This window comes from Rhinolophus hipposideros, assembly GCF_964194185.1.
Source record: "Rhinolophus hipposideros genome assembly, chromosome: X".
In the NCBI taxonomy this organism is placed as follows: domain Eukaryota; kingdom Metazoa; phylum Chordata; class Mammalia; order Chiroptera; family Rhinolophidae; genus Rhinolophus; species Rhinolophus hipposideros.
Window position 1 is genome coordinate 44,733,177 of NC_138046.1, and position 24,601 is coordinate 44,757,777.

The following is a 24,601-nucleotide window of genomic DNA, read 5'->3' on the forward strand; positions in this document are numbered from 1 at the left end:
TCCTCTTCCCAGCACCAGTACTACAGGCTGGGGAGCCAGCAAGGGTCTGTGGTCCCTTGCTCCTCCACGGGGGACATCCACAGCTGAGATTCTCAACCACCACTTGCAGATGTTGGGCCGGCCTGTTCTGCGTCTCTGCCTCTCCTACAGTTTCAATGTGGATTCTTTTTTATATTCTTAGTTATAGGCCTTATGTTCAGCTAGACTTCAGATGGTTCTCCAGGTTGATTGTTCTATAATTTAGTTGTAATTTTAATATTGTCATGGGAGGAGGCAAGTGCAGCATTCATGTACTCTGCCATCTCTAGTTACTCTTTGAATTGGATATCCAAGTTTCCTGTTTTAATGTAATTTTTTTCCCTAGAAAATGTATTGCTTTAAATCACTAGCCACTGTAACCAGTTTCTATCATAGTGTCTGGTATATATTAATTAAATGTATTTATTATCTGCCATTCACACTTGAAATTGTACAAGTTTATCAGATTAAATCTACTTGCCTTAAAGAGCTCTGAATAGATGGACAAGTGGAAAGATAAGCTTGGATAAGGATGAGAGGTTACAAGGGTTTTGCCATTCAAGCTCAATCCTCATGGCACAGGATGCAAGCCACGCACAGATACCATGTCCCTCCAAAGACACTTTTTTTTTTGTTTTTAGTTAGGTGGAAAGCAAGGCTTTTCTCCTCACAAAGTCTTGAGCTGTGCAGTGATATGGGCTAGGATTTGGTAAGACCACTTTGTTCCTGACCTTCTGCCCAGCTAATTGATCTTGCTCTTTAAATCACATCATTTAAGCCCAGAAATGTCACAGATCCCATTATAGAAAATAGAAGTACAAAAATGAAAGAAAATGATAAGCCCCCTGAGGCAGCCAGTTTGACCATTTCTAATCTTTCATCCTTGGGGGACTATATTGGAAGTGGGGTTCACTTGTAAAATGGTATTAAGTGCTGGCTGGTTTCATTTTGTTCAGTTAAGAGTACACCTCAAGGCCAGTGTGTAGTGAAGGGAAAGCCAACCTCATCTCTTGCCTTAGGTTAATGGCCGATGAATGCAATCTGCCAAGTATAAAGATAAAGGGTGATGGGAAAGGAACTTCCCAATAATATATCCTCAAGAGATTGCAGAAATTCTATTATTAGTTAATTATCCCAGAATAATGGAAGAAGAGGACTAACAGCAACAATATAGATAGTGGATTGGTCTCAGAGCCCGGAGTGAGACTGAAGCTAAAGCTATGAGGGTCAAATGGCTCTGGCTGTGGAGATTGGAAGAGGGCAGAGCACTATGCAAGTCACTGGAGATCTATATAAGCCTACATGTAGACTGGCAATCCAGGGAACCCATTTTACATCATTCAATGGATAGTGTAGAGGTGGGCATGGTTACATAAAAGAGATTTCCAAGGCTGGATACCACGACTACCTTTTGTCCTCTATCATATTTTCCGTGTCCTAGACACACATCTCTGTACTTCCAAGGCTGTTGTACTCCCAAGGCCACAGCAAGTTTCCTCATTAAGTTGCTACTATCTGTTCAGCCATGTGATTTATTATTCCTTCCAGAGTTACTTTTTGGAGATGCAGTAACCTAAAGCAAAGGAGTGACTCTCATAGTACAATCTCAGACAAACCTCTGGAAAAGATATTTTTCTCTACAAGGGAATACTATGAAGCTTCTCATAACACAACCCACTGGAAATGTAACAGGCCAGATTAACTTCAAATGCAAGAGATTAAAAGTAAAACTGGACTCTGAATTGACTATATATCATTCAATTATACTTACTTCCAGTCGCAAATCACCATGATTTTACTGTCCTCTCTCTTCAATACTATAACCCATGCATATGGCACACAGTGAGAATTTAACAAATGGTACTCCTTGTTGCTTTCATTATCATTACTATTTGAAGCAGTAGTAGTAATAGTATTGCTGCAGTACCTGGCACAGTACCTGAGACATTATATATTCAAAACTATAATACTTTTTTTTTTATTGCACCAGCTCCTGGCCCAGTGGCTGAAACATAATAGAGCACAGACTAAGTTAGTTCTCTCCATTCCCACCTTTCCCTGGGATACATTTGTCTTTAGTTTCCCACATAGCAGTGCCTTACTCAAGTGGACACAGATCTTCTTAGAGCAATAATGCTTAGCCCAGCACCACCAGTGACACCATCTGAAAAGATACTCAGCCTTTCTTTCCATGGTAGACTATTAAGTGGCAAATGGACAGCAAACGTTTAAGATGATTTTTTCAGATGAGGAAACTGAGGTTATGAGCTATTAACTTGGAATTTTAGCTCACCTCTAATCCCTGTATTTTATTATAGCCTGGAAAATATGCCCCCCACCACTGTCTCCCAACTAGGCCATGGTCAATCTCACCACCTTTGTTCTTGCACTCTGCAGTGCCTGGACTACCCACACAATTTTACATTTAATTCATCCTCCAAGGACTGAATTAAGAGCTGTCTCTTCCATTAAACCTTCTCTCAGGCCTCCAGCCCTCTCTGTGCCCTTTCTGAAATCCAAAAGCTTCAAATCAGTACCACATAATTTAGCACTTCATTCCATAACCTTGCAAATCCTCCTCAGCTAGATTGTATTTGCTCATTAGATAAACATATCCATTTGTTGGGCATCCATTTTGTGGCAGACGCTGTGTGAGTGCTCGGAAGATAGGAATCAAGGTACTCGTATCCTAGTGGCAGGAAGACAAACATGCAGTTGGGTGACATTGGAAAATTGTGATCCAAGTGTTCATGGCAAACTCAGAGGAAGATTGGCTAACTTTCTGTGGGTATTGGGAGAAGGCTTCATAGAGAAGGGGAACTATAACCAAGATACTGAAGTAAAGAAGGATTTTGTTAAGTAGAAAGAGTAGGATGAAGCCATGTGCAAATGGTCATAAAACGGCAATTCAGAGAACATGGCTCAGTATGGTTTGAACTTAAGGTGGGATGGAGAGAGACAAGAAAATATCATGGAGTATTTACTCATTCATTCATCAAATCTGTATCAAGAATCCAGGGTGTGCCAGGAAATTGGTTAGGTACAGGTGCTAGAGAAACAGGCCAGATGCAATCTCTGAACTTAAGATTTATGGCTAATTGGACATACAAATAATTACCCAGTAAGACAGAAATACATAACTAAAAATTATGTAATCATGAAGAAGGAAAATAGTACAATGGAGAGAAGACTATGAAGAAACTACTTTATAGAGGGTAGTTAGTGAGGGTTGTGCTGAGCCAGTGAGTGACTGTTATTGAGGTTGGAAAGATGAAAAACAGCTAGAAAAGAGTGTTCTAGGTGGTGATCAAAGGTCTTAAGGTGGAAAAAAGCTTGGCATGTTGGAAGAATTGAAATAAGTTCCACTAGGCTAAAGAATAGTCACAGGGATGTAAAATACAACATAGGGAATATAGTCAATAATATTGTAATAACTATGTATGGTGTCAGATGGGTACAAGACTTATTGGGGTGATCACTTCATAAGTTATATAAATGACTGATCACTATGTTGTACACCTAAAACTAATATAATATTGTATGTCAACTATAATTTAAAAGAAAGTTAAATAAAGAAGAAAACAGTGGATGAGGGCGAGACAGTGGCTTAAGATGAAGTTGTAGAGGTAAAAACAAGCCAAGACCTAGTAGACCTCAGACGGGAGTGTTAATTTTATCACATAAACAGCAGGAAATTAACCAAGGAGGAGTAAAACGGGATCAGGTTTATGTTTCATGAGATAATTTGGGGATGGTGTCATAGACAATATGGAAGGAGAGAGAATGGAGTCAGGAAGATAAATTCTAAGGCTGTGAAATGGTCCCAGTGAGAAATGATGAAAGCAGAGATCTGTTATTTCATAGCCTCCAAAATTGACTAGTATAGTGCTAGGGATGCAGAAGGCTTCTACCATGTTCACATTGATTAAATAAATATAAACTGAGTTGGGTTGTTGAGTCTCTTTCCAGGAAATCACAATGTCTCTTCCTCCTCCTCCCTTTTTGTTTATAATGGGGACAGGGGGGCAGTCTACATTTAGTATTATTAAAGTAATTTGCTGTGTAGTGACAAATGTATATTCTAAGTACTACTTTCCTTTAGTCACTGCTGAGTTACTTGAAAGTAGCACCGGAAAATATCAGTGCTTCTCAAGACAGCCAAACAGCACCTTGCTCTCCTGAGATTTGTCATTTAGGCCTATTCAGGGCAAGAGGTAACATTCACCTTCAAATGCTAACTTCCCAGAAGATCACAAGCACATAAATTGCAAACATCATTTGGTATAATATATGCTTCTCTCTCTGCCATGACAGGGATGTAATTACCTGGAAGAGTGAGGCAAATGTTTGTGGGAGCTTAATGTCTTCATCTCTCTTATATCGAGATGAGACAAGAGGCCCTTTATTACATTACCATTTCCTGGATTTAGATATGATACATGTAAAACAGACCATTCACTTCTCAGATTTGAATCAGATTCTCAGATCTGTCAGCTCCTTGGTTTGGAATGGTGGAGGGGAAAAAAATCATGATTGGGTAGAATGGGTGCATGTTTTTCTTTTACAGCTGGTGTTGGCCTATTGGAACCAATACCCTTTCCCCAGTGAGCAGCATCATGAAGTGGGGTTTCAGGTAGCACTAAAATGAGATTGCAATCCAGGATTTGCATCTGGGGCAGCTGCAAATGTAATCCTGAAAATCAACACAAGCCCATAATCCCAGAGCACAAGGGAAATTGGCTAAAGATGAGCTCCAACTTTGCATCACCAATCAGAAGAATTATCACGAGTATTTTCAGGCAGCAGAAGGGAAGGAAGGAACTATTACTAGACTGTGCCATGTCTCAGGAGGTTTACCCTGAGCCAGTTGGTTTAATAATGTGTTATCTTACTTAACTCTTGCAATGGTTTATGAGGCGAAAATCATTCTTGAGCACAGGTCCTGGAACACAGTGAGCAGTCATTAATGATAACTGCTATAAGTATTGCTAATATTGATAACCTTAATAAACTGAAACACGGAGGGCTTGCCTTGAGTAACTTATCCAAGGTCACAGAGCTGGTAGAGCCAAGATTTGAACCCAGGTCTTTCTGACCCAAATGCTTGGGTTTTTTTCAGCTATACTCCTTTGCAAGAAGGAAAAGATTATGACATTAAAAGACTTTGGGATTTTCCAATCCCTTATTCAGTCTGCCTCCATAACTGGCCATTTGAGACCTTCAGGTACCTAAGAATGTCTTTGGTCTCCCTCTCTCTCCTCACTCAGGTTTCTAAATTTATATCAACCATGGCCCAACTATACTACAAAAAGGTCAACTACTCACCATACAGAGACCGCATTCCCCTGCAAATTGTGAGGGCTGAAACAGAGCTCTCTGCAGAGGAGAAAGCCTTCCTCAATGCTGTAGAGAAGGGGGACTACGCCACTGTGAAGCAGGCCCTACAGGAGGCTGAGATCTACTACAATGTCAACATCAACTGCATGGATCCTTTGGGCCGGAGTGCTCTGCTCATTGCTATTGAGAATGAGAACTTGGAGATCATGGACCTACTGCTGAAGCACAACGTGTACGTAGGTGATGCCTTGCTCTACGCCATCCAAAAGGAGGTAGTGGGTGCTGTGGAGCTTCTGCTCAGCTATAGGCGGCCCAGTGGAGAGAAGCAGGTAAGAGAAGTCCCTATGTGCTGGGAAATAGCCAAGGACAGTAGGGCAGCAGGTTCAGAAGACTTGGAACTGGAAACGTTAGGTAGGCTAGAGTTGAGAAGCCCTGTTGTGGCAACAGTTTACTCTCAGAAACAGGTTCTCTGGTGGTATCTTGGAACCCCCCTACATGGCCCATGCTGAGTTTTCCTCATTTTCCTTTTCTTTGTTAGTATTTGCATATATATATGAATATATATTCATTAATTAATATACATTAATGAATATATATTCATATATACATTCATTAATTCAATACTTAACAACCCAAAAGGCTTTCCATTTCCAGAATATCCAAGTTCCTCCTACCCTCCCTACCCTCTATTCTCTATCTTCATTTTCTTCCTCTACTCAAATGATACATTCTCAGAAAGGAGAGGAGAAATCCTTCTCACCAGCCTCTCTCCTGAAGAAGGACAGGAGGCCTTTCAACAGAGTGCCACAATGCAGATGCAGAATAGGTACAGGTACTCACATATTTTTCTAGTAGCTAGCACATGACTGCATTCCACTCCTAGATGTTTTGGTTTTTGCCTTGGTGACTCCCCTATCCTCTGAGATACCTAGGTTTCATACTCTGGAGTCATCTTTGAGTCTTTCATCTCCCTTTCCTCCATATCTAATCCCAAGCTCTGTGGTTTCTTCTTTCCCAATATATTTTACATATTTTCCTTTCTATGCCAGCTCCCACTACTCTGCCTCTGGTTCTCATCATCTCTTTCCAGGATGAGTGGTTCTCAAAATGTAGTCCCTAGACCAGCAGCATTACTATCACCAGAGGAACTTGCTAGAAATGCAAATGCAAATTTTCAGGCCCTACCACAGACTGAATCAGAAACTCTGGGGGTGGGACCCAGCAAGCTGTGTCTTTTTTTTTTAATTTATTTATTGGGGTGACAATTGTTAATGAAATTACATAATTTCAGGTGTACAATTCTGTATTACATCAACTATAAATCCCATTGTGTGTTCAACACCCAGAGTCAGTTCTCCTTCCATCACCATATATTTGATCCCCCTTACCCTCATCTCCCACCCCCACCCCCCTTACCCTCTGGTAACCACTACACTATTGTCTGTGTCTATGAGTTTTTGTTTCTCATTTGTTTGTCTTGTTTTTGGTTTATATACCACATATCAGTGAAATCATAGGGTTCTCTGCTTTTTCTGTCTGACTTATTTCGCTTAGCATTATACTCTCAAGATCCATCCATGTTGTCACAAATGTTCCTATATCATCTTTCCTTAACGCAGAATAGTATTCCATTGTGTATATATACCACAACTTCTTTATCCATTCGTCTATCGAAGGACATTTTGGTTGTTTCCATGTCTTGGCCACCGTAAACAAAGCTTCAATGAACATTCGAGTACACGTGTCTCTATAGAGAAATGCTTTCAAATTTTTTGGGTAGATACCCAGGAGAGCGATTGCTGGGTCGTATGGTAATTCTATTCGTAATTTCTTGAGGAACCTCCACACTGCCTTCCATAGCAGCTGCACCAGTCTGCATTCCCACCAACAGTGTATGAGGGTTCCTTTTTCTCCACAGCCTCTCCAACACTTGTTGCTATTTGTCTTGTTGGTGATAGCCATTCTGACTGGGGTGAAGTGATAGCTCATTGTGGTTTTTATTTGTATTTCTCTGATGATTAGTGATGTTGAGCATTTTTTCATATGTCTATTTGCCATTTGTAAGTCCTCTTTCTTAACAAGCCCTCCTGGGGATATTTATGCACACTGAGATTTGAGAACAAATGTCCTAGACTGACATGAAAATCTTCTAACTGGACTCTCTGCCTCTAGCATCCTTCTTCCTCTCAAGACATTCTGAACAATGACACACGCTAATAATTCCCAAAATAGTGTAACAATCCAATCATTATTGTCCTTCTTTTCAATACAGTGTCTCCTCATTAGAAGAAACCAACCCATGAAGCCTAACACTCAATACACTTCATTAACAGTCTTTTCTAGTCCTGTCTCTCCTAGTCCCTTCTAAAGCTTTCAAGTCAAATAAGTCTCTTCATTGTCTCCCTTCCTTTGGAGCATAGCACTGGACACATAGCAGGGACAAAGAAAATACAGAGTCATCAAAAACAGAATACTGTAATATATTAAAAAGTAGAAATACTACAAATCAAAACCAAAATTGCAAAGTGTTTGGAAAACATTGGTAATGAAAACACTCAACATCAAATCTCATGGTATATGACCAAATCTGTGTTTAAAGGGAATCCATTGCTTTAATGCTTGCCTAGTTAAAAAGGAATGAAACTAAGCTAAGTGACAACTTGCAGACTAAGAATTAGAATCAATAGAGCAGAAAGGAAAATACTAGATTAAAGGTCCCTTGAGTAAGGGGCCTGAATCCCCTTCTTCCCCATCAGCATTTAACAGAGCCAAAAGAGAAGGGACCTTGTCTCTCTTCTTCACTGCTATATCCTAGCACTGGGAAAATGCCTGCAACATCACAAGCACTCGATAAATATTTATTTTATAAATGAATAGTATGCAACCAGCATTGAACTAAGCATCTTATACAACTTACTCATTTAATCCTCCCAAAACTCTATTAGGTAGCATTACCATCCCCATTCTACCAATTAGCATTATTACCATCCCCAATCTACCAATGAGAAAAATTGAGTCACAGGATGGTTAAGTCACTTGTCCAAGATCACAATAAATGTCAGAGCCAGTGGAAGGCAGTGTGGAGGTTCCTGAAAAAATTATGAATAGAATTACGATATGACCCACCAATCCATCTCCTGGGTATCTACCCAAAAATTCTGAAAACATTTATACATAAAGACACGTGTGCTCCAATGTTCATTGCAGCTTTGTTTACGGTGGCCAAGACATGGAAACAAACAAAACGTCCGATAGATGAATGGATAAAGAAGTTGTGGTATATATACACAATGGAATACTATTCGGTGGTAAGAAAAGATGATATAGGAACATTTCTGACAACATGGATGGATCTTGAGAGTATAATGCTAAGTGAAATAAGTCAGACAGAAAAAGCAGAAAACCATATGATTTCACTGATATGTGGTATATAAGCCCAAAACAACAAAAGAACAAGACAGGAGAGAAGGGGAAAAAATGGTGGCGTGAGGTGAGCCTCTGTAGCGCTCCCCTGGAATTTACAATGAATCGGACAACAATAACTTGACAAAGAACTCCCTGCACAGCAGACAGGTAAGACGAAGAGGCCCACTACTGAATTCACCTCCAGGTGGGTGAATTGCGCAAGCAGGGGAGGAGGGAGAGGAGAAGTGCAGAGATGGAGCCGCGCAGGCGCAGGACGAAGACCTAGCTCAGTGCTCCGAGCTCGCTGCTCCCGGAACTACCGCAGCTGCGGGAGAGGGAAGGACTCGGACTGCTAGGGCTCCGCTTAAGGCCCACAGGGCTGAGGGGGCAGCATATAAAACGGCTGAACCAAACGCTCACGGCAAAGACCTCGGAGAAAAGACTGCGGGAAGAGGGCTGAAATCGGTGGTTAAAGCCCTCACTGCCGAGCGGAGAACGGAAGCCTTAGGCACGGATACTACCCGCCCCATTCCTACCCTCCCAGAGCTCGCCCCGCACCCACCTGCCCGGTGCTAGAAGCGATAAAGTAGCAGTGTCAGATCAAAGAACAGAATATTTACTGCTCTGAGAACTGTGGACCGCAGACACAGATTCACAGCTCAACTAATTCCGGCAAAGGGGAGGGACCTGTGGAAGCAGGACTGGCTGTGGTGGTGGTCGCCACCATTGCGCTGGGCCACCTCTCACAACTCACCCCGCCCCTGGTCCCACCTATCTGGGCGGATCCCTGCAGGAGTAAACACAACTGTTGAAACATAAGGGCTCTGAATCTGGTGCAGAAAGAGCTTTGGAACTTCAAAAGTTCTTTGCATACCTATCGACCTGTTGCCGAAGCTACTCCTGTAGATGACTAAGAAGAGAAATAGTAAATCAGTGATTGCCATGAATAACCAAGGCAACAAGATAGCTCAGAAAGAAAGTGAAAAGTCTCCAGAAAAGGAACTTAGAGATATAGAAATATGTGATTTAAATGACAGAGAATTCTAGATTGCAATTCAGAAAAAACTGAACGAGATGCAAGAAAACACAGAAAGGCAATATAATGAACTCAGAAACACAATCAATGAACACCATGAGCATTTTACAAAAGAGGTTGAAATTTTGTAAAAGAATCAAATAGAATTTCAGGAGATTAAGAACTCAATAGAGGAAATTAACAATAAAATATCCAGCTTAGGTAGTAGAGTTGACCAGATGGAGGAAATAATCAGTGACATCGAAGATAGGAACCTGGAATTTATACAGATGGAAGAAGAAAGAGACTTGAGACTTAAAAGAAATGAAACAACTCTACAAGAACTTTCTGACTCCATCAGAAAGAGCAATATAAGAATAATGGTCATACCAGAAAAAGAAGAAAGAGAGAAGGGAACAGAGAATATATTCAAACAAATCGTCGATGATAACTTCCCAAACTTGTGGAAAGAACTGGATCCTCGAATCCAAGAAGCAAATAGAACACCTAATTACCTCAATCCCAACAGGCCTTACCAAGGCACATTGTATTAAAGCTGTCTAAAATCAATGACAAAGAAAGAATACTCAAGGCAGCCACGGAAATGAAAACGGTAACTTACAGAGGAAAGTCCATTAGATTATGATCAGATTTTTCCACAGAAACTCTACAAGCTAGGAGGGAATGGAACAAAATATTCAAACTATTGAAATAAAGAAATTATGAGCCAGAATATTATATCCAGCAAAGATCTCCTTTAGATATGAAGGAGGAATAAAGACCTTTCCAGACATCCATAAGCGAGGGAATTTTCTAATACACGACCTGCACTACAAGATATACTAAAGGAGGCTATTAGACCACCATCAACAGGGACAACTTGTGGCAACAAAAACATAAAAAGGGGGAGAGTAAAGGTGTGAAGCGGAATATGGGAATAGAGAAAGTAAGCGTGCTAAGAAACTGGAATACTCTAAATATCACACTTTCTTTTACATAAACTTAAGGGTAACCGCTAAAAAAAATCCAGAACTGAAATATGTACTGTAATAAAAGAAGAAACAGAGGGAAACATCATAGAATACCACCACACAGAAATAATAGACAACAACAAAAAGGCAAAGAAACAATGGAGACACAGCCTTACCAGAAAACTAAGGGTAGAATGACAGGAAATCCTCACATATCAATAATCACCCTAAATGTAAATGGACTGAACTCACCAATAAATAGACACAGAGTAGCAGATTGGATCAAAAAACTAAACCCAACCATATGATGTCTCCAAGAGACACATATCAGCTACAAGGATAAGCATAGACTCAAAGTGAAAGGGTGGAAATTGACACTCCAAGGAAATGGTACCCAGAGAAAATCAGGTGTAGCCATAATTATTTCCAATGAAACAGACTTCAGGTTGAAAAAGATAACAAGAGGCTACGATGGACATTTCATAATGGTAAAGGGGATTATACAACAAGAAGTCATAACAGTCATCAATATTTATGCCCCCAATCAGGGAGCACCGAAATATACCAAGCAACTACAAACAGAACTAAAGGGAGAAATTGACCAAAACACAATTATACTAGGGGACTTAAACACACCATTGAAAGCTATGGATAGATCATCCAAACAGAAAATAAATAACGAAATTGCAGCCCTAAATGACACATTAGATGAAATGGACATAATTGACGTATATTGAGCACTTCAACCTAAAACATCAGACTATACATTCTTTTCGAGTGTACATGGAACATTCTCAAGGATAGACCATATATTGGGACATAAAATCAGCATCAGCAAATTTAAGAAGATTGAAATCATACCAAGCATATTCTCTGATCACAAGGCTTTGAAATTAAATATCAACTGCAAAAAGAAAGCAGGAAAAAACACAAATACATGGAGATTAAACAACATACTTTTAAAGAACGACCGGGTCAAAGAAGAAATTAGAGGAGAGATCAAAAGATACATAGAAACAAATGACAATGAAAATACATCCTATGAAAATTTTTGGGATGCCGCAAAAGCAGTTTTAAGAGGGAAATTTATATCATTACAGGCCTATCTCAAGAAACAAGAAAAATCCCAAATAAATATCCTCATGTTACACCTTAAAGAACTAGAAAAAAAAAAAAAAAGCAAAACCCAAGGTCAGTAGAAGAAAGGAGATAACTAAAATCAGGGCAGGACTAAATGAAATAGAGAACAAAAAGACAATAGAAAAAATTAATGTGACAAAGAGCTGGTTCTTTGAAAAGATTAACAAAATCGACAAACCCTTGGCTAGACTCACTAAGATAAAAAGAGAGAAGACACTAATTAACAAAATCAGAAATGAAAAAGAAGAAGTTAACACGGATACCACAGAAATACAAAGGATTATCCAAGAATACTATGAAGGACTATATGCCACCAAATTCAATAACTTAGAAGAAATGGACAAGTTCTTAGAAACATATAGCCTTCCAATGCTGAATCATGAAGAACTGGAAAATCTAAACAGGCCGATCACCAGTAACGAAATTGAATCAGTCATCAAAAACCTTCCCAAAATCATAAGTCCTGGACCAGATGGCTTCACCAGTGAATTCTACCAAACCTTCAAAGAGGATCTAGAACCAATCCTGCTCAAACTCTTTCAAAAAATTGAAGAAGAGTCAGTACTCCCTAACTCATTTTATGAGGCCAACATTACCCTGATAACAAAACCTGGTAAGGACAACACAAAAAAAGAAAACTACAGACCTATATCTCTTATGAATACAGATGCTAAAATCCTAAACAAAAATTCTATCAAATTGAATACAACAATGCATTAAAAAGATTATTCACCACGACCAAGTGGGGTTCATCCGCAGGGCACAAGGATGGTTCAACATTTGCAAATCCATCAATGTGATACATCACATAAACAAAATAAAGGACAAAAATCATATGATTCTATCAATTGATGCAGAAAAACCATTTGATAAGATACAACATCCATTTATGATTAAAACACTTAATAAAATTGGTATAGAAGGAAAATACCTCAACAGAATAAAGGCCATATACGACAAGCCCTCAGCTAATCACATAATTAATGGTGAAAAACTGAAGCCCTTTGCTCTACGTTCAGGAACACGACAAGGTTGTCCCCTATCACCTCTGCTTTTCAACATAGTGTTGGAAGTCCTCGCCAGAGCTATCAGGCAAGAGAAAGAAATAAAAGGCATCCAAATGGGGAATGAAGAAGTTAAATTGTCACTCTTTGCAGATGACATGATGCTATAAATAGAAAACCCTAAAGACTCCACCAAAAAGCTATTAGAAACAATCAATGAATACAGTAAAGTTGCTGGCTACAAAATCAACGTACAAAAGTCCATTCCTTTCCTATATACTAACAATGAAATCTCAGAAAAAGAGATAGAAAAAACAGTTCATTTTGCAATTGCAGCAAAAAGAATAAAATACCTAGGAATAAGTTTAACCAAGGATGTGAAGGATTTATATGCTGAAAACTATAAGACATTTTTGAAAGAAATTGAAGAAGACACAAAGAAATGGAAAGACATTCCGTGCTCATGGATTGGAAGAATCAACATAGTTAAAATGGCCATATTACCCAAAGCCATATACAGATTTAATGCAATCCCCATCAAAATCCCCATGGCATTTTTTAAAGAAATAGAACAAAAAATCATCAGATTTGTTTGGAACTACAAAAGATCCCGAATAGCCAAAGCAATATTAAAAAGAAAAGAACAATACTGGAGGTATCACACTGCCTGATTTTTGTTTGTACTACAGGGCTACAATAATCAAAACAGCTTGGTAATGGCGGAAAAACAGACATATAGACCAATGGAATAGAATTGAGAACCCAGAAATAAAACCACATAAATATGGACAGATAATTTTTGACAAAGAAGCTAAAAACATACAATGGAGGAAAGACAGCCTCTTCAATAAATGGTGCTGGCAGAATTGGATAGGTACGTGCAAAGAATGAAACTGGAATGTTATCTGTCACCTTGTACCAAAATTAATTCAAAATGGATCAAAGACTTAAGCATAAGACCTGACACAATAAACTGCATTGAAGAAAACATAGGTACTAAACTTATGGACCTTGGGTTCAAAGAGCATTTCATGAATTTGACTCCAAAGGCAATGGAAGTAAACACTAAATAAACGAATGGGATTATATGAAACTGAAAAGCTTCTGCACAGCAAAAGAAACTATTGACAAAATAATGAGGCAACCAACTGAATGGGAGAAGATTTTCGCAAACAGTTCCTCTGATAAGGGTCTAATATCCAAAATATACAAGGAACTCATGAAACTCAACAACAAAAAAACAAACAACCCAATTGAAAAATGGACAGAGGACCTGAAGAGACATTTCTCGAAAGAGAATATACAAATGGCAAATAGACATATGAAAAAATGCTTAACATCGCTAATCATCAGAGAAATGCAAATGAAAACCACAATGAGATATTACCTCACCCCAGTCAGAATGGCTTTCATCAACAAGACAAATAGTAACAAGTGTTGGAGAGGCTGTGGAGAAAAAGGAACCCTCATACACTGTTGGTGGGAATGCATTCTGGTGCAGCCGTTATGGAAGGCAGTGTGGAGGTTCCTCAAGAAATTACGAATAGAATTACCATATGACCCAGCAATCGCTCTCCTGGGTATCTACCCAAAAAATCTGAAAGCATTTCTCTATAGAGACACGTGTACTCCAATGTTCATTGCACCTTTGTTTACGGCGGCCAAGACATGGAAATAACCAAAATGTCCTCGATAGATGAATGGATAAAGAAGTTGTGCTATATATACACAATGGAATACTATTCGGCGTTAAGGAAAATGATATTGGAGCATTTGTGCCAACATGGATAGATCTTGAGAGTATAATGCTAAGTGAAATAAGTCAGACAGAAAAAGCAGAGAATCGTATGATTTCACTGACATGTGGAATATAAATCAAAAACAACAAAAGAACAAGACAAACAAATGAGAAACAAAAACTCATAGATACAGACAATAGTTTAGTGGTTACACAGGGTAAGGGGGGGGTGGGTGATGAGGGTAAGGGGGATCAAATATATGGGGATGGAAGGAGAACTGACTCTGGGTGGTGAACACACAATGGGATTTATAGATGATATAATACAGAATTGTACACCTGAAATCTATGTAAATTTACTAACAATTGTCACCCCAATAAATGTAATTAATTGAAAAAAAATAACTACAGACCAATATCTCTGATAAATACAGATGCTAAAATCCTAAACAAAATTCTAGCAAATCGAATACAACAATGCATTAAAAAGATTATTCATCACAACCAATTGGGGTTCATCCCCGGGGCACAAGGATGGTTCAACATTCACAAATCCATCAATGTGATATATCACATAAACAAAATAAAGGACAAAAATCATATGATTCTATGAATTGATGCTGAAAAAGCATTTGATAAGATACAACATCTATTTATGATTAAAACACTTAATAAAATTGGTATAGAAGGAAAATACCTCAACATAATAAAGGCCATATACGAGAAGCCCTCAGCTAATCTCATAATTAATGGTGAAAAGCTGAAGCCCTTTGCTCTACGTTCAGGAACACAACAAGGTTGTCCCCTATCACCTCTGCTTTTCAACATAGTTTTGGAAGTCCTTGCCAGAGCAATCAGGCAAGAGAAAGAAACAAAAGACATGCAAATTGGGAATGAAGAAGTTAAATTGTCACTCTTTGCAGATGACATGATGCTATATATAGAAAACCCTAAAGACTCCACCAAAAAGCTATTAGAAACAATCAATGAATACAGTAAAGTTGCTGGCTACAAAATCAACGTACAAAAGTCCATTCCTTTCCTATATACCAAGAATGAAATCCCAGAAAAAGAAATATAAAAAACAATTCCTTTTGCAATTGCAGCGAAAAGAATAAAATACATAGGAATAAACTTAATCACGGATGTGAAGGTTTTATATGCTGAAAACTATAAGACATTTTGAAAGAAATTGAAGAAGACACAAAGAAATGGAAAGACATTCCGTGCTCATGGATTGGAAGAATCAACATAGTTAAAATGGCCATATTACCCAAAGCCATATACAGATTTAATGCAATCCCCATTAAAATCCCAATGGCATTTTTTAAAGAAATAGAACAAAAAATCATCAGATTTGTTTGGAACCACAAAAGACCCAGAATATCCAAAGCAATATTAAAAAAAAGAACAATACTGGAGGCATCACACTCCCTGATTTTTGTTTATACTACAGGGCTACAATAATCAAAACAGCTTGGTTATGGCGGAAAAACAGACACATAGACCAATGGAATAGAATTGAGAACCCAGAAATAAAACCACATAAATATGGACAGATAATTTTTGACAAAGAAGCTAAAAACATACAATGGAGGAAAGACAGCCTCTTCAATAAATGGTGCTGGCAGAATTGGATAGCCACATGCAAAAGAATGAAACTGGAATGTTGTCTGTCACCATGTACCAAAATTAATTCAAAATGGATCAAAGACTTAAGCATAAGACCTGACACAATAAACTGCATTGAAGAAAACATAGGTACTAAACTTATGGACCTTGGGTTCAAAGAGCATTTTATGAATTTGACTCCAAAGGCAATGGAAGTAAAAACTAAAATAAACGAATGGGATTATATGAAACTGAAAGCTTCCGCACAGCAAAAGAAACTATTGACAAAATAATGAGGCAACCAACTGAATGGGAGAAGATTTTTGCAAACAGTTCCTCTGATAAGGGGCTAATATCCAAAATATACAAGGAACTCAGCAACAAAAAGACAAACAACCCAATTGTAAAATGGACAGAGGACCTGAAGAGACATTTTTCGAAAGAGGATATACAAATGGCAAATAGACATATGAAAAAATGCTCAACATCGCTAATCATCAGAGAAATGCAAATGAAAATCACAATGAGATACCACCTCACTCCATTCAGAATGGCTATCTTCAACAAGACAAATAGTAACAAGTTTTGTGGAGGCTGTGGAGAAAAAGGAACCCTCATACACTGTTGGTGGTAATGCAGACTGGTGCAGCCGTTATGGAAGGCAGTGTGGAGGTTTCTCAAGAAATTACGAATAGAATTACCATATGACCCAGCAATCGCTCTCCTGGGTATCTACCCAAAAAATCTGAAAGCATTCCTCTATAGAGACACGTGTACTCCAATGTTCATTGCAGCTTTGTTTACGGTGGCCAAGACATGGGAACAACCAAAATGTCCTTCAATAGATTAATGGATAAAGAAGTTGTGGTACATATACACAATGGAATACTATTTCGTGTTAAGGAAAGATGATATAGGAGCATTTGTGACAACATGGATGTTTCTTGAGAGTATAATGCTAAGTGAAATAAGTCAGACAGACAAAGCAGAGAACCCTATGATTTCACTGATATGTGGTATATAAACCAAAAAGAACAAGACAAATAAATGAGAAAGAAAAACTCATAGACACAGACAATAATTTAGTGGTTACCAGAGGGTAAGGGGGTGGGGGGTGGGTGATGAGGGTAAGGGGGATCAAATATATGGTGATGGAAGGAGAACTGTCTCTGGGTGGTGAACACACAATGGGATTTATAGACGATGTAATACAGAATTGTACACCTGAAATCTATGTAAATTTACTAACAATTGTCACCCCAATAAATTTAATTAAAAAAAAAACGAACAAGACAAACAAATGAGAAACAAGAATTCATAGACACAGACAATAGTTTAGTGGTTACTAGAGGGTAAGTTGGGTGGGGGGAGGGAGATGAGGATAAGGGGGATCAAATATATGGTGATGTAAGAAGAACTGACTCTGTGTGGTGAACACACAATGGGAGTTATAGATGATACAATACAGAATTGTACACCTGAAATCTATGTAATTTTACTAACAATTGTCACCCCAATAAATTTAAAAAAATGTCGGAGCCAGGATTAAAACCCAAGTAGCCTAGCTCCTAAACCCACCCTTTTAACCTCTAGGATGCACGGCTCCCTGGCCATTTAATTCTTAAAATTCCCAGGACAGGCGTTCTCAGGTGTGGTAGATCAGTGGATGGATGAGCTCTCTGGAAAGGATTCATCATGTAGAGGAACAGCAAAGCAGAGAGGTGTGAACATGTTCCCTACTCAGTCCTCATCACCATCCCCATCAAAACTAATTTATTCTGTGCCCCACTTTCTCAGAGCCCCATTAAATGCCTGAGTGATTTAATGCGCCGATCTGAGCTATAGCTTACCCAGCTACCCTGCAGCATGATGATTTTTCCTGCCTCTGAGATTATGTAGCCCTTTACTTGACACTAATCATGTACTACCGTGTTTCTCCCAAAATAAGACCTAGCTGGATAATCAGCTGTAATGCATCTTTTGGAGCAAAAATTAATATAAGACCCGGTCTTATTTTAATATAAGATGGGGTCTCAATATAGCATAACATAATAATTATATTATAATATAATACCAGATCTTATGTTAATTTTTGCTCCAAAAGATGCATTACAGCTGATTGTCTGGCTCGGTCCTATTTTTGGTGAAACATGGTATTGGTCAGCCTTACTTGTGTAAATGTCTGGTCTCCATAACTAGATTGTTTCTTAATTGTGTGGCATTCTCTAATGCCCAACTGCTTCCATGCTTCCCCTATCAGTACCTAACCTAGTGCCTAGTATATAATGGGTAATATATAAATATTTACTGATAAAAATGAAGGAATTAAGTGTATCTCCCTGTCACGTCAATGTCCGAGTGGATGGTATCCCAGGCCTGCTCTATTCACAGGCCTCCTGGGACATAGCCAGGGGTTTCTCACTGCTGCACACACAGCTGGACATTCTCAGGTTACGATCTGTAGCCAGCAGCAGCCTCATAGTTCACAGCAGCCACCTTTGGGTACGGGCCCCATAGCCCCATTGCTGGTCACAGCCAGCAACACAGCACAGGACAGCACAGCCCACGGTCTCCACTGTGTCTCTGTCTCAGCTCCCCTGTCTCTGCGCCAGCCTGGTCTCTGTTCCCTAAAATGGCTGGGCTCTTTATACCCCACTGAGACAAAGATGGCTTAGAGCCAAAGGTGCTTACATAAGGGTATATACAAACAACATCTTCAGGATGAATGGCATTTGCACGACCTTCTATCTTCTTGGACTGGTGGTCCCCACCAGTCAAGTTCACCAGCTGACGGGGGCGGGGGGGGAAGCCTGATTAACTCTATTCTCCCCACATTCCACCCTTTCAGGCTTTCTCACCAGCCAGTCTATCTCTCCAGACTGGGACCTTTGTCCTAGGCCTCTTTGACAGTAGGGCAGAGCCCTGCACCCAGAGGCCGCAACAGCAATACAAGGAACAGCAGAAGGCCACCAGGAGACAAGCCCCGCCTCCCAACAGGGCAAGGGCCGCACCTCCAAGAGTAGGAGAGTTGAGCCTACCTCTCCTGTAGGGGGTCTCCTGTTAGGCATTGAATACTATCAATCTCCTCAACTAGGGCAGACAGCGCCTGGCTTCCATTTTTCTTAGTATCTGCAATATACACAGAGCATTCAGTATACACAATGGTACAGGTACGTTCCTGGGCAACAGTTAAAATGTCCAAAGCTATCTGGTTTTGGAGGACTTTCCTCATCTGATCCACGTCCTCCCTGAAGAAGCGTAGGGCCCCGTGAGTTTGGTTGAGAGCTCCAGCAGTATGCTCAGCAAGTGCAGTTATTTGTGTATCCACCACAATAGAACTGGCTTGGGGACTGAGACTAGCCAATGGATAAAACCACCCAGGTGTCCTTTTGACACAGTGTTGCTTGGCTCTAAATGACTCCCAACTCTGGGGTTGCCTTTCTAGTGTAGATTGTACACTAGCTGGGAGGTATGGCCACCCCCACATACAATGCCCTGTTCACTTGGCAGGGTGGTAGGGCCAGCCATACGAGCCATAAATCCAGAGGCTCCCATCTGGAACAAAAATGGTGGGGCTAACCCCTGTTGCTTTTGACCATTCCACCACACACAACCCTCAGGGACTCAGGTTATGTTCTGACATAGGGCCGCAGGCACCCAGCCCACATCTCTGGTGCCAGGCTGTCGCTCCAAACACATAGGAATGACCTAGGCAAGCTCCACACCTTCAGTCATGAGCCACCCCCATCTATTCCATACTGTGTAGCTCAGCCACAGCTTGGTATGGTTTCTCTGCACCCTCATATAGGACAGGATGGTTGCTGCTACCGGTAATTTTCCCAGTTTGTGGTACCAGACTTTTATGGCAGTTCTTGGGGTCCCTTGCATGGTGTCAGAATGCAGCAGAACAGGGGACCCCATGGTAGGCCACAGCGAGAGCACAAAAGTTCCCCACAAAATCGTCCCAGCATCAGGATCTCTGTATATCACAGTCACTTGTAGCAGCCACTCGGCCACCACGCCTGGCATCACTTGCAAATCATGGGTCACACCAGTCCCCCATGAGTCTATCACGCCCAACCACCGACAGTGGGGGCTTTTGACCCACCAGGGCCAAGTCCTTTGCTGCCGTTCCCCTGCTTTCACGCATGTGGGCACTGGCAGCAAAATGTTCCCATTTCTGCCACACCCTGGCTTTAACAGTCTCACTTGTAACCTGTAACTGAATGGGAGCTGTCGTTCAATGCAGCAGAGCCTCTACTGGTGTGGGCCCTCCCTTTAGTGGTCTCTCATTCAAGATCCCCCAAATGTCCCACATACACAAGGCCCAGTTGTGCATCATGGGAAGGTGTTTTGACAACCGGAGGCCTTGCTTCAAAAGGCTGTTGTAGCGTTCAGTCATGTCAGCAGCTTGTGGATTGTACGGGGTATGAAACAACCATTGTACGTCCATCCTGGCAGCCCAGCATTGCACTTCTTACCCTGTAAAATGAGTAACCCTGTCACTTTCAATGACTTGGGGGCAGTCATAGAGGGCGCACAGCTGTGTAACAGCGACCATTGTATGTCACTGAGCTGCAGCCTGACAAGATCAAGCAAACAGCAACCCCGTAGCTTTGTCCACTGCTGTGAATGCATACACAGCATTGCAGGCTTTAGGCAAGGGTCCAATGTAATCTGCTTGCTAGTGAGCTTGGGGCACCCTCCCTTGTGTGATATGTTGTGTCACCCAGGGGAGCTTCAGCTTGAGCATAGACGGCACAATAATAGCAGACTGCTGTTTCAAGAGCAGACCCCAGAGTCTGCTCATCTGCCACATGTTTCTGCTTCCAGCGTGCTGCAATTTTCTATACAGCCAATGGGCCACATCAGTGACGGGGGCCTGTTCCAACCATCAGAAACCGGGCTGGCGTAGAGACAGGGGAGCTGAGACAGAGACACAGTGGAGACCGTGGGCTGTGCCGTCCTGTGCTGTGCTGCTGGCTGTGACCAGCAATGGGGCTGAGGGGCCCATGCCCAAGGGCGGCTGCTGTGAGCTGCTGTGAAGCAGGCTGCTGTGAGTTATGAGGATGCTGCTGGCTACAGGCTGCAACCTGAGAATGTCTAGCTGTGTGTGCAGTGGTGAATAAATCCTGGCTATGTCCCAGGAGGCCTGTGAATAAAGCAGGTCTGCTCTGCCTTCGGCTCCACGCATTTTCTTCCAGGTCCCCAAGTCAGACAACTTACCCCCAGGATACCATCCACTCAGACATTGATGTGACACTCCCAGAATAGAACATGGCTAACTGAAAAAAGACATCCCAGACTTTCATATTCAATCCCATTTGGCTTCATAACTGTTTCGAAAGAGAGGAGAGCACAGGGCATATTTCAAAGAGAGGGCTAGCAATATCAGCCCTGTCTGGGTTTTGAAAGTAGGACAAGTCCTTCTTTGAGGGTCCCCAATTCCCCATCTTTCTCTAGTGCTCTGGCAAACCCTGAGGAAGAAAGATACCAGGTAAACTTACACTAAATTACAATCTAAGACATGACCTTCCCTGGAGAAAACCAGTGCTTAACTCACAGAAATGAATCACTAATGGTGGAATATCAGGCATATGGAACCTGGGTGAAGATATTTGGGAAAAGCTGTCTTTTACCAAGATCCTTTCAGACACACTGCTAGTGTTAAGAACACTTTTATCCATACTCGAATATCACACCATATGTACAAAGCCACAGAGCCATCAGCTCCATCCTCAAGTCTCTTCAGCAGCCTTCTCTTCCCTATCTCCTCTCTCTCCCACCCCCCCACCAGCCCCTGCTAAATTTCATTTTCTTCCATTGCTCTGATAATCACTGTGTAACTATAACAACAGGCTGCCACAGTGCAGGAGCTCTGCCTTTCCGGGTGATAGAAATGAGATTTGTTTACCTGGGAGCAATCATGGATGTGAGCAAACATAGGACTCTTGAAGGACCTTGGATCCAGAGGGGTAGGCTATTTTCAGTAAGGCACTCCTCCCACAAACAGAATACAAACACCTATCCTTTTTCATGGAGACCCTCCCCAATCTCGCCAAGCGATTGAGCACAGCTGACTTTCATCAATCTTGGGTAGGTAAACTTGTGCCCTCTTTGGCTTTACTGGGCATGGAGTTTGGCCTCAGGCTGGCAGCAAGACCCCCTCTGCTCCATCCTCACCCAAGCCTGATGTGCTCTTTTCACTCTTCTAGCCTATCAAAACTGCTCTTAGATAAAAAATGGAGGTCAGGCATAAATGGCTAACACTGGCTTCAAGTATCAACACTCACATGGAGACCCGTATTTTTAAGAGGGACCAGATCTTAAAGTAAAAATGGTGATGCTCTATTAGAATTCTCTGCACTAGACAACACATAGAAGCCAGTGTGTGTGTGTGTGTGTGTGTGTGTGTGTGTGTGTGTGCGTGTGTGTGTTGTTACTCTGTTGTCTTCTGTGCGTGTTATTCTGCAGTCTTTGTGCTGCTCCAGAAATTGAACTTCTTGGAGCATCCACTTCCTAACCACTATGGTCTATTTCCTTAGGGGCAGATTTTGGCGACATGGGGGAGTTGTGATTCTTTGGATAAACACTCTTAAATAATTCTCAGAATTCAAAGTTTTTGGACCGCAGAAGTTTTAATGCCAGTCTAATTCTTGTCTATCAAGTCTACCCCCTCAGCCCACTGACTCTGGGAACCACCAGAGGAGCATCATCAGCAGGAAGAGCAAATCCAGCAACAACCCAGAAATGGAACTTGTATCTCTGTATGGTTATAATAAGCTCAAAGATCAACCATTGGCATAAGAACTTGTCAAAATGCATATTCCTGAGTCCCACTACATACCTACAGAATCAGAATATTGGGGTTTTGGGCCTGGAATCAGCATTTTAATATGCCAGTCCCACCTGTTTCTAGGTAGGAGGTCAATGTACCTCTCTGTATTTGTTTCATATGTCTGCCGTAACAAATTACCATAAACTGTGTGGCTTAAAATAAAATAATAAAATAAAATAAAATAAATGCATTCTGTCATAGTTCAGGAGGCCAGAAGTCCAAAATAAAGGCATTGGCAGGGCTGGTTCCTTATGGAGGCTCTAAGCGAGAATCTGTTCCATGCTTTGACCTATAGCCAGATCACTTTAATCTCTGCCTCTGTCACCACTTAGAGTTCTCCTCTCTCTCTCCTTTCTCTTATAAAGACACAAGTCATTTGATTTAGGGCTCACCCTAATCCAGGAGAGGCTCATTTTAACTTGGTTACATCTGCAAAGACCCTTTTACAAATTAGGTCACATTCACAGGTACCAGGGTTTAAGACCTGAACATCCCTCTTGAGGGGATACAGTTCACCGCTCTATGCTCTCTATGAGAAATACTAGTCTAGACAAATGGTTTTCTAACATTTCTAGTAGCAGAGTCTTTCATTAAATTAAATCCTGCTCTTATATAAAACAAACTGACCCAAGCAGAGCTGCTCTAGTTTAAGAGCAGGTTGTGGCCCAAATCCCCACTTATTCACGCACGTGGGCACACACACACACACACACCCCCATACTTGTTTGGTCCTGGAGGAACAAGCATAGCTGGAAAACTACTGGTCCAGAAGACAGAATGAGAGGCTCTAATTCAGAGTTGGAGGTGCTAGCCAGCTTGTAGCTAACAGGGTGGTCTTGGACAAGCCACAAGTTCTTTTACACATGTCCAGTTTCCTCATCTGTAAAATGAAGCTAACAATACCTGCCTTTACAAAATCTAGGGGCCTGTTGTAAGGAACAAATAACATAAAGATATGCTCAAGTCCTTTGAAAATGTTTAAATGCTAGACAGAGTTTAATGACTATTACTTTCAGCTTCACTCCATCAGTTTGACTTAGCCTGTCATATTGTGTGGAAAGACCAGTTGACAAATGGCACTCATCACCAGACACCACCAGTACAGTAAGAGGGAGACGCTGGTGAGTGAGCTGGCCCAGTTCACAGATTACCTCCTTCTCCCTGGCCTTGATGGCAATGGTCTCCCTTTTTCTGCCAGGCAAGCTGCATGACCTCACAGTCATCCCTCTTAGTTCACTGGAGTCTAAGGATTTGAGCACAGGTAAGTAGAGCTGCTAGCCTCTGCACCAACTGCCCACCCAAGCAATTTTCTTTCTTGATCACTTGCATCAATGCAGGCAGGTGGAAAGAGGCTAAGCCAACTTTCTTTCCATTGCCCACACCTCTGGGCTCTGCGAAAATTACTCATTTGTCTGTGGCAGATGGCTCCAAATTAAAATTGGTCTCACAGATGAGCTAGAGAAATTAAGTTTCAGCAACACTGATAAGTGTTTCTGTTGAGATTGTAGAAAATCAGCAATAAGA

The 24,601-nt window shown here is 41.0% G+C and overlaps 1 protein-coding gene across 4 annotated transcripts in view; it reads left to right on the forward strand.

Moving 5' to 3' along the window:
* TRPC5 (transient receptor potential cation channel subfamily C member 5) overlaps window positions 1-24,601 on the forward strand; it is a 364,801-nt gene that overhangs the window by 105,570 nt on the left and 234,630 nt on the right. For 2 of the 4 annotated variants that reach the window (XM_081042360.1, XM_081042359.1), the window contains one exon: window positions 5,286-5,684. The exons of 1 other annotated variant lie outside the window; for it this stretch is intronic. In XM_081042360.1, coding sequence (XP_080898486.1) covers window positions 5,307-5,684 — 378 coding nt within the window. In that variant the 5' untranslated portion in view covers window positions 5,286-5,306. Of the gene's footprint in view, window positions 1-5,285; window positions 5,685-24,601 lie in introns of those variants that run through there. One more of the 4 variants, XM_081042362.1, reaches the window with a different exon arrangement.